Here is a 13,937-nt window from a genome sequence, read left to right as displayed (position 1 = left end):
CCCTCAGCTCCCTTTGATAAAGCAGTCTTGCCCTTAAGTCCTCCACTTTGTTTTGAAGGGACTGTACGTTGGCCAGTAGGATAGTAGGGAGAGGGGGCCGAAGTCCCCTGCGCTTCATTCTGACCTGAAGTCCTGCCCGTCGGCCACGTTTCCGGACACAATGGAGGCTTCCCCTTTGTTTCCAGGTACTGTACTTGCTGTACCTGCTGTTTCTGCGGACCTGCGCTGGAACGGGGATTCCCTCACAGACGGCAGCTCCAGCTCTGTAACGAACGGGGGTTCCCTCAAAGTCGGCAGCTCCAGCTCTGTTGTTCCTGGAAGATCCAGCCCGTCGGCGCTGGGGGTCATCCCGGGGTCTCCAGGTACCGTACCTGGGATCCTCAGTCGGGTCGGGAGTTTCACAGCCAGTGTGGGAAAATTTAAAGTCCGGGGCTCCCGCAGCTGCGGGAGATCGCGAAATTGCGAGAGCCTTGAGGTGCTCAAGCAGCTTGTGTGAAACGGCACCGATTTCTGCCGTTTTTCTGATCCAGGTAAGTTGTTGGAAGTTGTAGTTGAGCCTTTTATGTTCCGGAGCTCCGCAAAAGTCGCCGCAAGTTGCTCCTCATCCAACATTTCCTCACACAGTGTAGTTATTTTGTTAACTAATAATGCTACAATCTTGTTCTCCCTTTCTCTTTGTCAACGGAAAACCACTGGTATCTTTTATTTTTGCACGGCCTTTTGTACTTGTTTATAGCTTGATTGTACTCGTGTATCATGATCTGACTGGATAGCAAGTTTTTCTCTGTACACATGACAGCCATAAACAAAACCAATACCAACTAATCCGTCACTCTTGCCTTTCTTTAAGCCATATTTCTTGCACAAACATTGATGTTTTTATTATATCGGTCCTTAAATGTTAATTTGTTTGGCATCTTAGCACCGTTGCTTACATTGATTTTTATGTTATTTTAGCACAAGCAGCAACAACTGGGCGATAAGATGAATTTGGCTTCCTATCTGCTGAAACCTATACAGCGAATGAGCAAATATGCCCTTTTACTAAAGGATTTGATCAAGGAATGCACTGAGGTTCAGGAACAGGAGCTGAATAATCTCAAAGCAGCAGAAGAAATGGTTAAATTTCAGCTTCAACACGGCAATGATTTGTTGGCTATGGATGCTATTAGGAATTGTGATGTAAGCCTAACATTGACTTCCTTAATTTGCAAATGTTGTTTTACTAAATTGTGCCTGTTTAGTTTTAACTAAGCATTAGATAAAGTTTCAGATTAAAAACTGATTCAGCAGTAATTGGAACTATCTAGACTGAAAGGTGATGCTGAGTGATTGGTCAGATTTAGAGCCTTAAAGACAGTAAATTAAATTTCTGAAATATTTTGAGAGGATTCATCACAAAACCAAAGACGGGACAGAAGGAAGAATAGGCCAGAACTTGCTTCGGTTGGTTAACTAACGACACACTTGATAGATAAAAACTTTGGATTCGCTTTCATGGAATTGTTCTCTCAACTGACTTGATCAGAGTGAAAATTTGCAATGGTAAGGCCATGCAAGATGACTGCTGTCCGGGTGAGAACGCGGTTGGAATTAGGGGCTGCAGAAAAGTTCCACCCATGAAAATCTAAAGAATGTTCCCTTGCAGCTGGTCAAACCATGCCCCTGCCAAGCTAAATTTCAAACTTGTCAGTACGTTGACTGCTTCTGTCAAAATGCAGAACAATGTGGCACAAACGTCTACAATTTGTGGAATCAATTAGGTACAGAAAACTTAACAGTATATAAAGCAAGCTAATTAAATTCAAATCAAATGTATTTCTGCAGAAACTTTGAAGTAAATCATGCTATGATGGGGCCTGATTCCACAACTAGCCAATTGAGCCAAGAGTATTTATTCACTGATGTTTCCCAGTTTGAGAAAATGTCCTTGTAACGTGGTAGCAGACAGGAACATTGGGAAATTTGCAACCAATAACCTATCCGCTTCACTGTTAAAGTGACTTGGATGAAAACACCAACTCTGTCTGGCCTGTCCAAAATTGTCAATTATAATTTAACTCATATGGGGCATCTGTTACTGAGTTTTATTTCCAGTTTTTAATACTGATATGAAAAGGCACTTAAAACTGAAGTATACCCAAGGCAATTTGACCATGTATCCTTTCCAATGCATCCATAGGGCATCCACAAATGGGAATATGTATAGAAAGCTCAAATAGAGAGGAGATGCTGAAGAGCATTTCCATTTTGCGTTACATACTTTATTTGAGTTATCTTTAACATCTCTGAGTTTGCTGATCTTTATCCCCATGGTCCAGGGCAAACTTATGTTCTGGATTTGGTGTTGCAGTGGTGTAGTGATCTGCCCTGAGAAAGGAAGTAATTTGTTATTTGGGAGATTAGCCAAATGGCTGGTGGTTTAATTATACCAAATGTACTAATTTTGCTGAAAATGTAATCGGAAGCATATATATTATGCACACCTTAAAACGTATCAGTTTTCCTGTTATGCCAGATATTCATATTTTCAAAATGACCATTTTCTATTGTAATCGTTTTCTGCATAATAGGGTTTTTTTTATCCACTGTCTATTAAGACAAAGGAACAACTCCATCCTGTAATGGGACTTCCATGCAATCAATCCAAGGGAGAGTGGTTTCTCTGCATAAACATATATTTGGTAAAGAGCTCTTCAGTCCACAAAGTTTTATTTAGAGCTACATTACACTGTGACTTGCATAACATTTGGGCCAGCATGAAAGCAGGCTGCAAAGTGAGGAAACATGATTCTGATCCAGCAGTTTTGTACTAAGATGCATCTCATGCTTTAAAACGTAAAACAGTTTGATGATTTGAAGGACAGCGCAGTGGTAGAGTTGTGGTCTGTGTGGAGCTTGCATGTTCTCCCTGTGACCGCATGGGTTTTCTCCCTGTGACCGCATGGGTTTCCTCCCACATTTGTAGGTTCATTGGCTTATATAAATTGTCCCTAGTGTGTAGGATAGAACTTGTGTGGGATAGAACTAGTGTACGGGGGATCGTTGGTCGGCACGGACCCGATGAGCCAAAAGACCTGTTTCCATGCTGCGACTCTAAAGCTATTGGTTCAAAATTTGTAATATTTCATGGTTTCAGTGTGTATATTTTTTCTTTTGGCATTTCAGGTATTTGGGTTCTTTCTCTGCAGGTATCTATTTTTGTTAGTGTGCATTTATGCAAGTTTCACAGTGGATGGTTTCACAAATTTGGATTATACTTTGTTTCTTTTTCCACAATGATTTTATATCAAATCTATTGAATCTTCTAATGCTTGGCCAGTAATGGAAAGTTGATTATAAAAAAATAGAAGAAACAAGAACAGGAAATGAGAATTTACCAAACTAAAAGCATTCATTTAATCACCAAGTTTTATTCTGATTTACATGAAAGTAAAAGGCAGGATAATAAGAGCAATATCTTTAAATCATATTAAACAGGTGAACTTGAAGGAGCAGGGACAGCTGGTTCGCCAAGACGAGTTCATTATCTGGTCTGGGCGCAGGAAGTATCTACGACATGTTTTTCTATTTGAAGATCTAATCCTTTTCAGCAAACCTAAACGAATTGATGGTGGATTTGATGTCTATATCTACAAGTGTTCCTTTAAAGTAAGGAAATGTTGCTTAATCTTTAATGAATTTAGTTGCTGTGTAATTATCATGTCTTGATAGCTACGCTAATGAAGATTGTAAGAATCCATGTAAAGTTGTCTTTCAATTTTACTAAGAATGAGCAGTTTCCTTATGTTTCTCATGACAGAATTGGGAATGTAGGTTATTCACAGCAGATTGAAATCTAAATTAGAGCTTAATGGTATAACAAAGAATGAAGTTGGTCACTGAGAAGTGTTGCATTATGTAAATCATATTGTGCTTTTTTGATATACGTTGCGTGGTTCACTAAAATGAGTAAATAGCTAGGACATTGTTTGTTTATAGACAGCAGATATTGGCCTGACTGAAAATAGCGGTGAGAGTGGAATAAGATTTGAAATCTGGTTTCGGCGTCGGAAATCTAGTGATACCTATATACTTCAGGCAAGTTCTCAAGAAGTTAAACACACCTGGACAAAAGATATAACAAGCATTTTATGGCAACAAGCTAACAGAAATAAAGGTAATGAACTTGAAAAGATTTATTGTTCCATGCTTCAGGAATAGCTTTTTCAGTTTACTGATAATTGTTTGTTAACCAGATATATTAAGATATACTGTATGGGGCAAACTTAGTTCATGTCAGCCATGATCTATCTAATTGAACCAAAGGTAGACACAAAGTGCTGGAGTAACTCAGCAGCATCTGTGGAGAAAAAGGTTGGATGGAAGAGATGCAAGGCATACCTTGAGGAGATTTTGCAATGGAAGTATCAATTGGAAGAGCTAAACAACAGACAAACTGCTGGGTAACGCAGCATCTATGGAGGGAAGTGGACAGACAATGTTTCAGCACTGACCCACTGAGTTCCTCCAGCAGTTTGTTTTATGCATAAAATTCCAGCACCTGAAGTCTTTTATGTCTCTGATCCCGAGCTATCTTTTTTCTGCATCAGTTTATATAAATAGGGATCCGAGGTGCTGGTCTGGGTTTATATCCATACAAGTAATATAGGGAGACTGAACATAGAATATTTTTAAATGGTAAAGTTGTATTACAGAACAAATTCCAAAGGATACTATGACAGTCTGAAAGTCCTGCTAAAAATGGAAGTGCTGGGTGGGCAAAATGCATTTTGGAGGTCTGTGATGCCCCCTTCAGTTTGTTCAGGACAGCAGTTTACATGGGAATCTGATATCTAAGGAGGTCAAACTAATCTCTAAAGGGATGTGGAAGGATGATGAAGTTTGCTCTGGGCAATTAAAAAATAAGTACTTTAAACATACTGTTTGTCTGTTAATTGTCCATTTTAATAAATGGCAGCTTCATGGGGCATCTCAGCAATCTGTGCCAAAAGTGAACTCCAGAATACTTCCTTTTTCCTGAACAGCCATAGGTTAGGAAATGAATTCAACTGGAAGAGCCTGAGCAACAGCTGATGCCACTAGGGTATATCCATGAGGGGGAGTACTCTGTGGATAGCATATTTCAGGACCTGGTCACACTGCAGCTCGAGAATGCAGGGAGTGAGGGAATGAGCAACAGCCCGACAGGCAAAAAAACAAAACAGACTGGCTCAGGAGTTCCCTGAGGACGTCTCTCACTCATGTTTGGTTCTGATGGGGAGAGGTTTCCCGAGGCAGAGAAGGTGGGTGCATCCAAACCTAAGACTGAGTAATGAAGTGTTCATAAGAGCTGGACGAATAGAGGTAGTTCAACATGTCCCTCAAAAAACCTTGTGTTGTTTATTTTATTTTAGATATACAGCATGTTTTCACCAGGGCCCTGTACAACTTCTGCAGCTGTACAGGGCCCTGGTGAGAACACCTCTGGAGTATTGTGTGCAGTTTTGGTCTCCTAATTTGAGGAAGGACATCCTTTCTATTGAGGGAGTGCAGCGTAGGTTCACGAGGTTAATCCCCAGGACTGTCATATGAGGAAAGACTAGGCTTGTATTCACTGGAATTTAGAAGGATGAGAGGGAATCTTATAGATCATCGTTATCATCATCATCATCGTTGAAAATATCAACGGGCACGGTGCCTTACAAAGCTATGTACGACAGTGATCACAACTTCTACTGAAGTGTGGATGGCCGTTGGCTCACTAGGGGCTCATCCGCCCTTTTTCAGGTCTTGTTTTTGGTCCTGCTGGGGGTCCACAGACCCCTCCTCACCTGGCAAACCAGGTGGGGAGACGGTTTAGTAGCCGACTATCCGACCATGGAGCAGGTAGCACGGGATTACATGGTACCAGTGGTGGGGGGGGGGGGGTAACTCCCCCCGACCTGACTTATAGAAACATATAAAATTATAAAAGGACTGAACAAGCTAGATGCAGGACAAATGTTCCAAATGTTGGGGGAGTCCAGAACCAGGGGCCACAGTCTAAGAATAAAGGGGAGGCCATTTAAAACTGAGATGAGAAAAATCTTTTTCACCCAGAGAGTTGTGAATTTGTGGAATTCTCACCCACAGAAGGCGGTGGAGGCCAATTCACTTGATAAATTTAAAAAAGAGTTAGATAGAACTCTTGGGGCTTGCGGAATCAAGGGGTATGGGGAAAAGGCAGGCACGGGTTGCTGATTGTGGATGATCAGCCATGATTACAATGAATGGCGGTGCTGGCCTGAAGGGCCGAATGGCCTCCTCCTGCCCCTATTTTCTATGTTTCTCTTTCCTACTGTATGATTTAGTATGACTGTAGGGCAAATCAAATTCCTCATATGTTGCAAAACATACTTGGCTAATAAAGTACTATTATGATTCTGATTACTGCAGTGTCATTTTCAGTTGAATGAGAGTTGAGGACAATATCCATGTCTGAAGAAGGGTTTCAACCCAAAACATCACCTAGTCCTTTTCTCCAGAGATGCTGCCTGACCTGCTGACTTACTCCAGCATTTTATGTCTATCCGCAAATCCTGCACTTCACCAAAATGGTTTGCTAAAAGAAAACTAGATTTCTTACACGCTGGCGACTTTTAGATGAAGTGGGAACTTGAAGTGGAAAAAACACATATTGCTGCACTGCTATAAGTTAAATTCATATTCAATTGTACATTGTCTTAGCTTTGAAATCCATCAGTTAGTCAGGAAAGTGAAGAAGTGCTGCATGACCTAACTCGACATTAGGATGGTTGTGATAATAATTAGTTTTATATTGAAAGAGATGTGGATTTCTATAGCTTTGTGTAGTTATTTGTTTTCTCTTTAATATTGCATAATAAACCATCCATTTCAGAGGTCCGAATGAGGGAAATGGTGTCAATGGGAATTGGTAACAAGCCATTCTTGGACATCAAACCAAGTGAAGCTGCAATCAATGACCGAGCCATTGATTACATTATGAAAAGCAGAGGTAGGTCCTCTAAATATATTTAGTACATAATCTTGAAATGTCACAGTCTGTAAATTATACTAGATTAAATTCATCCCAGTCTGGATATTGAATGAGAAGTATATTTTAAATGGATATATCATACTAGTTTATGTTGACAGAAATATGCAATAAATATATTGTATTTGGTTAAATCTGATATCTTTCCTGCATATATTTTGCACCCTAAAAATTGCTAATGCACAATACACAATACAATTTATTTGTCACTTGAACCTCATAGAGGCTCAAATGAAATGTTGTTTCTGCAGTCATACACACAAGAAAAAAAGACCCAAGACACAACACAATTTACACAGACATCCATCACAGCGCATCTCCTCCTCGCTGTGATGGAAGGCAAAAAAACATCTCTCCCCTGCATTCCCCATTCCCCTCCCGATGTCAGAGTCAAAGCCCCCGGCGGGCGATGGCAATTGCCCAGTGGCCATTAACGCCGCGCCGGGTGATGCAAGGCCCTGCTCCGGGTCTTGTTGTTGGAGCCCCGGGCGGGCGCTAGCAAAGTCCCGCAGCCGTTGAAGCCTCGCCGGGCGGTGATGTAAGGCCCCGCTCCAGGTACTCCTCGACCCCGCGACTCGGGCGGGTGAAGTCGCCGTTGCGGAAGCCCCGAAAAGCGGTCTCCCAGCAGGGACCCGCAGGCTCCCGGTGCACTGTCCATCGGACCTGCGGTAAGCCTCCGAATCCCCGGGGTCCGGTCGCAGCAGCGCGCCACCACTGCTCCTCCAGCTCCGAACTCGGCCAGCTCCACGATGGTGAGTAGGTCCACAGCTCCGTGACTGGAGCCCCAAGCCGTTCCTGCTGGAGGCCGCTCCACGGTGCTAGGCCCCAACGACAACGGAGACCCGATAGGGAAAAGGTCGAGTTCTCCGAGCAGGGGAAAGATTTTAAACGTTTCCCCCCGCCCCCCCCACACACCCACACACACACATACCCCATCAAAAAATAAATAAAAACTACATTAAAACGGGACTAAAAATAACAAAAAGACAGACGGACTGTAGAGGCCGCTGCGACGTGAGTCGCGCCGCCCACCGGATGGTAAGCATTTTTTCAGTTATTGGATGTTCAGAAGAAAGTTTACTTCAGTGAAAATCTCAATTGATACCATGTTTTTAAAACTATTCAATATTATTTGAACAAATGTTATTAGTAACTATCCTTTTTCTTTTGGAACATATGTAAGAAAACTGCATTTCTTACAGGAGCAAGAACCAGGGCTTCAATTGCAGTGTCGTTATTTGACCACACAAATCCGTTTAGAAGGCGACAAAATATTTCAAGTAAGGGCAGTCCTTCAGCTGGTGGACCATCTTCATCTTCATTTTTGGGACCTCTTAACCTCCATATGTACACCAACCAGGCATTGCTGTCGGGGGTGAACAATATAATACCTAGTGAAAGCCCATTTGATATCAACGTCTATCCTGAGGAGGATGAAATGGAACATGAAACAAGCAGTCAGCCTTCCACGAGTAAGTGTTTCATCTCTAATAATTAGAGCCCCCCCACCCCACACTCTGTGTCTTTGCTGCTTGTATTTTTACTTGGTGTGGTATTGGCTTTTATTGTCACATATACTGAAATGCAGTGAAACCCTTTGTTTTGCCTTTTATCCAACCAAATCATATATGATTTGAGTGCACCATATATGAGTACATCAGGTGGATACTCATACAAAGAGAAATAAACAGAGTGCAAAATATCGTGCTACAGCTGGGCAGGTGGGGGATGAGAAATAAACTGGGTGATGGGAGGGTTGGAAAGAAGGGGTGTGTGAGTGGACATGGGTAGATCAGGAGTGAGAAAGGGGGTGTTTTCCCTGTTCTTTTGAGAATCTTTTTTCATTATGGAGTTTCTTATAAAATACTGAGTATCATTAGACAGTGTATAATTCATATGATTCAAAGTGAATATGTAAATGTTTAGAGAACAGAGTTTTTTAGATTAAACCCAATTGCCTTATTCCTGTCTGCTGTTTTGTTATATTTATTCATGGGAAATTAATCAATTGGGTGCATAAATTGTCTGCCCTCTGGTTCTCAAACTGCGGAACAATTATGTGATTGTCCTCTGGATAATTCTCATGGAATGTTTTGGCTTCTATTTAGTTTATAGCTATGATCATTGATGCAATGCAAACTAATTTCCCATAATTAAATGTGTCAATGATATGTTCACTTTAAAAAAAACGAAATTCACTTTTGTTTTACTTCAGCGATATATTAGTGCAACTCACCCCTGGTGTACTGTATTTTATGTCCATAATCACTAAAGCTATAAGCTGAGCAGCAACAATATGGATAGAAATTGTATTTCACTTATTTATGGTGCACTAAGAGATCATTGCAGGTTGTTTTTATCTCACTTTTCATCCTTCCAAATAAAAGTTTCAAAATCAACAGCAAATGATTCTATAAGTGTCTAAGTAGTTTCAACCAAATTAGAGGCATTAAGGCATGATTTATGTAGGTCCCGAAAGGAGCCCATCCAAATTACGGCAGCTACCATTGTTTTGCCCACTTATAAATATGCGGGGGGGGGGGGGGGGGCCAAGGTTATCTGAGCGACGTTTAAAATACTGGTGAATTAGATGCATTCCTGAAGAGGTGGGGATGTGGATGGAAGCCTGTGGATTTTGGAAATTCCATGTGAAATATCTTGTTGGGGACAGAGAGGCTCTTTAAACAGTGGAAGCCCTTTGAGTTGCTTGATTTTTTTTTATTGAGACAGTCACCTGGCAGTTCTATTCTGGATTTGGGAGCCCCAGTTTAAGTCAAACAAGATTGGACAGTGTTAGTGTTTTAAAAATACACAGTGGTCATCGTAGTCAGATGGCAGCAGTACTGAGTGCCCGATATTGTTTAATTACAAAACAACTTTTTTTCTGCCTTGCAATTTCAAAAGTACTTTTTAAGTGGTTTTCTACTTCCTGATCAATATCGCGTCACAACCAATTGGTCATTCATTAAAATTATGTTATTTGTACTTTATTCTTTTGTAGTAATATAATGTGTCAGAATAAGTATTAAATGTTGCAAATAAAAGTGACAACATATGCAGAAATATAATGTTACATACAAAATAAATAAACATTGATATTACATTTCATCTTGTCACTAGAATTAAAGAAGCCAGAAAGATACAGTATTGTATTAAGGTTTTAGAATTTGGTTACATAAAATAGTGAAACATAATATTTTATTTATTAATGTTGTTCTGCTTCTATTTAAGCAACTGAAAGCTCAGAGTTGTCTTTCCACTGCGTATCTGGTAGTGGCTCGAGTGGGTCTGATAGTGGCTGCATCTCCAGTCTCCTTCCTGAAAATCTCTCTGAAGAGACGGGATCTCCTTCTGATATCTCTGCCTCGTATTCTTTCCTGGAATCTAAGCACAGCTTTTATACACCTTCTCCAAAGCAAGACAAACCTCAATTCTCAAATAATCAATATATGCCAATGGTATGTATTAAATGTACACTTAATCATGGTTTACATTCCCACTTCTATTTTGTAGTCATGTCGATTGCTTTGCGGTTTTTAAAGTTTCAAATACTTTCTACACATTGATAAGTACCGACTCTAGTGAGTGAAATAGGAAAAATGCAGGAAATGCTCAGATCAGGCAACATCTGATGAAAGTTAACTGTACAAATCAGTTCAATGGAGAAAGTTAGTTCCAACGCAGAGACGGAACAGAATAAGAAAACAAAAGGGATGGGTTGTAAAATGAATAATTGTGCACAAAAAAACTGACGGTGGGACAAATGATGAATCTGGAGATGCTGTAAATAGTTGTAGATCTGGTATAATGCGATAGTTGCATTCCTAAAAAATACTGTATTATTGACAATATTGTTATACATACAATTGTATCAATGGGGGAAAAGGGGGATTAGAGGATTGAGAGTTCCAGAAGTGGGAAGTGGAAACATGGGAACTGGATTTTTGCCCCCTATGCTGTTTAATTCCTACGCAACTTTCTTTTCTGCTTGTCAATTTCAAAAGTAACTTTTAAGTGGTCTACTTCCTCATCAAAATCGCTTCACAGCCAATTCAGCCTGCATGATGTAAATCGTGTTATGAAAGCACACATTATAGCAGAACTACATGTAATTATTTTGAAGCAAATGCTTACTGAACTATCCCTCACTTCAGCGAGGGAGATAAAGATGGAATGAACCAGACACAGATGCTTTTTGCACCACAAAGTGTCTTTGAAAACCAAATGATGACTCTGAAGTTCTTTAACTCCATAGTGTGTGTCATTAAGTTCTTTCCTTACACTTTTCTCGTCAGCAGAAATCCGATCAAATTACGCTTGGTCCATCCACAACAGTGTAAGAGTAGTGTTCCACAGCTTGCCTTGACAATGTAAGTGCTTTATTTTATTATTCAGTATTTTTTCTTTAACCTTCTAGTAAATACAAAATATGTTTGTTGTATTGTAAAGTGTATTGTGGTATAGTGGTTGGGTCACTGGATCAGCACTTGGAAGCCTGCACTGTTGTTCCAGAGGCAGGAGCTTGAAATGCACCATACCAGCAAGGAATTGGAAACTAACTGGATTGTTGCTTCAAAAACAACCTAACTCACTAAAATCTTTCAGGGAAGGGTTAGCAATTTTATCTCTATGTGACTCCAGATCCTCCTGTGTAGGTGACTCAGCCTACTCCTCAATTCATGGCAATTAGATATGGGCAATAAACACCAGCATTCCCAATGATGTTCATATCATGTAGAAAAAAGTTTAATTGGAAACTAAAGATATGTTTATATGTTTCTAGTAAACTGTATTTATTGTTTATTCCAGAGAAAGCTTGATGCAGATTTTGTCTACCATGTGCATAGATTAGAGATTTATTCAGAGCTCGTGACTGTTGCTCACATCTTTCAAAATAGGAGTCTTGTCAACCATAACCATCTGACCTTGGGCTTGATCTGACCAACTGCTTGCACTCACTGTTCATGTTATTCCTGTGGCTGCACCGTTCTTGGCCACACAACCCCAAACCCTGTCCAGGCTTGCTCGCTCTAGCCATCCTTCAAAGTGACCAGCCAGATCACCGTTGGCAGATCCTGAGGACCTATCACTGTCAAACGATATTGTAGTACTTTTAAATGGTAAGAAAAATGGCAGGAAATTGGGTGGATTATTGGGTAAAGGGTCAGTTTTACTAATGCCAGATTGTTTTTGTGATTGATCACTTCAGCTGAAATCAAGCCCATTGGAAGATAGCACTAGGCACTTCCATTGCAATTCATCCAAACATGCTGTACGTTTTTGTAGTGTCAGGCACACATCAGATGATGTCATTAATAATGAGCTACACATTTCCACTTGTTGATGAGGCACATCATACCAAGCCCTAAGAACAACATATTTGCTTATATCATCACTGAGATATGCAAAATGTGGCAGGTAGATCTTTGGCCAAGCTCTTGTGTATGGACTATTCAATGTAGAATCGAGGTTTGATCAATGGATTGGGTTCAGGAATCTGGGAAGGTTTGCAGTCAGAGTCAGGGTTTGTGTTTGTTATGCACCCATTCAATTTATCAGGTTCATAGAGAAAATTCACATGGTGCTGTTAACTTATAATTAAAGTGAAAAAAGTGTGTTTGAATGAATGAATGAATAGGTTTATTGGCCAAGTATTCACATACAAGGAATTTGCCTTGGTGCTCCGCACACACGTGACAACATGACATACAGTGACCGTTACGAATGACACATAAAACACTAAACATTAATAATAAAACACCATTGATCAAACATGTGAACCAAACAAAATATCAGAGCAAAAGGAGGTTACAGATTTTTGGCTATTGAGTAGAGCTACTACTCGTGGAAAAAAAAGTTGTTTTTATGTCTGGCTCTGGCAGCTTTGACAGTTCGGAGTCGCCTTCCAGAGGGAAGTGATTCAAAGAGTTTGTGGCCAGGGTGAGGGGGCTCAGAGATGATCTTGCCCTTGCAGTGTACAGTTCGTCAATGGAGGGAAGGTTGCAGCCAATAATCTTCTCAGCTGATCGGACCTGATGGCTGAGCCAAACCAGATTATGATGGAGAAGGTGAGGACAGACTCTACGATGGCTGTATAGAATTGAACCATCATTGCCTGTGGCAGATTGTGCTTCCTCAGCTGCCGTAGGAAGTACATCCTCTATTGTGCCTTTTTGACTGTGGAGTCGATGGTAGCACCCCCAGTTAAGGTCCTTGGAGATGATGGTTCCCAGGAACTTAAAAGACTCCACAGATGTGACTGGGATGTTGTTGATGGTGAGTGGGGTGAGAGGAGTAGGAGCTCTCCTAAAGTCTACAATCAATTCCACTGACTTAAGAGCATTGAGCTCCAGGTTGTTGCAATGGCACCAGGACGCCAGCTGTGACACTTCCTATCTGTAGGCAGATTCCTCCCCATCCTGGATCAGTCCAATCAGGGTTGTGTCATCTGCAAACTTGAGAAGCTTGACAGAGGAGTCTGTGGAGGTGCAGTCGTTGGTGTAGAGAGAGTAGAGGAGAGGGGATAGTACGCAGCCTTGCGGTGCTCCTATGCTGAGGGTTTGCGGGTCCGAGATGTGCTTTCCCAGCCTCACATGCTGCTTCCTGTCTGTCAGGAAGCTGGTGATCCACCCACAGAGGAGTTCAGGCACAGTCAACTCGGAAAGTTTGGAGTGTAGTAGCTCTGGCACAATGGTGTTGAATGCAGAGCTAATTATCAACAAACAGAATCCTCGCATAGGTCCCCTGGCGGTCTAGATGCTGGAGGATGAAGTGCAGGTCCAGGTTGACTGCGTCATCCACAGATCTATTGGCCCAATATGCAAACTGCAGAGGGTCCAGCAGGGGGTTTGTGATATTTTTCATCTTGGCCAGCACAAGCCTTTCAAGTGTCTTCATGACT

The 13,937-nt window shown here is 41.1% G+C and overlaps 1 protein-coding gene across 6 annotated transcripts in view; it reads left to right on the top strand.

Moving 5' to 3' along the window:
- The window catches only part of plekhg4 (pleckstrin homology domain containing, family G (with RhoGef domain) member 4), a 120,560-nt gene that overhangs the window by 101,626 nt on the left and 4,997 nt on the right, over positions 1 to 13,937 (top strand). For 4 of the 6 annotated variants that reach the window (XM_055648519.1, XM_055648518.1, XM_055648515.1 and 1 more), the window contains 7 exons: positions 958 to 1,182; positions 3,481 to 3,651; positions 3,982 to 4,159; positions 6,881 to 6,997; positions 8,239 to 8,508; positions 10,268 to 10,494; positions 11,332 to 11,406. In XM_055648519.1, the coding sequence (XP_055504494.1) occupies positions 958 to 1,182; positions 3,481 to 3,651; positions 3,982 to 4,159; positions 6,881 to 6,997; positions 8,239 to 8,508; positions 10,268 to 10,494; positions 11,332 to 11,376 (1,233 nt within the window). In that variant the 3' untranslated portion in view covers positions 11,377 to 11,406. The remainder of the gene's footprint in view (positions 1 to 957; positions 1,183 to 3,480; positions 3,652 to 3,981; positions 4,160 to 6,880; positions 6,998 to 8,238; positions 8,509 to 10,267; positions 10,495 to 11,331; positions 11,407 to 13,937) is intronic. The other 2 variants (XM_055648517.1, XM_055648516.1) reach the window with 1 other exon arrangement.

Source organism: Leucoraja erinacea, chromosome 17, assembly GCF_028641065.1.
Source record: "Leucoraja erinacea ecotype New England chromosome 17, Leri_hhj_1, whole genome shotgun sequence".
Taxonomy (NCBI): Eukaryota; Metazoa; Chordata; class Chondrichthyes; order Rajiformes; family Rajidae; genus Leucoraja; species Leucoraja erinaceus.
The sequence above is the reverse complement of the archived record's forward strand: the minus strand, read 5'-3'. Positions and strand labels throughout refer to the sequence as shown.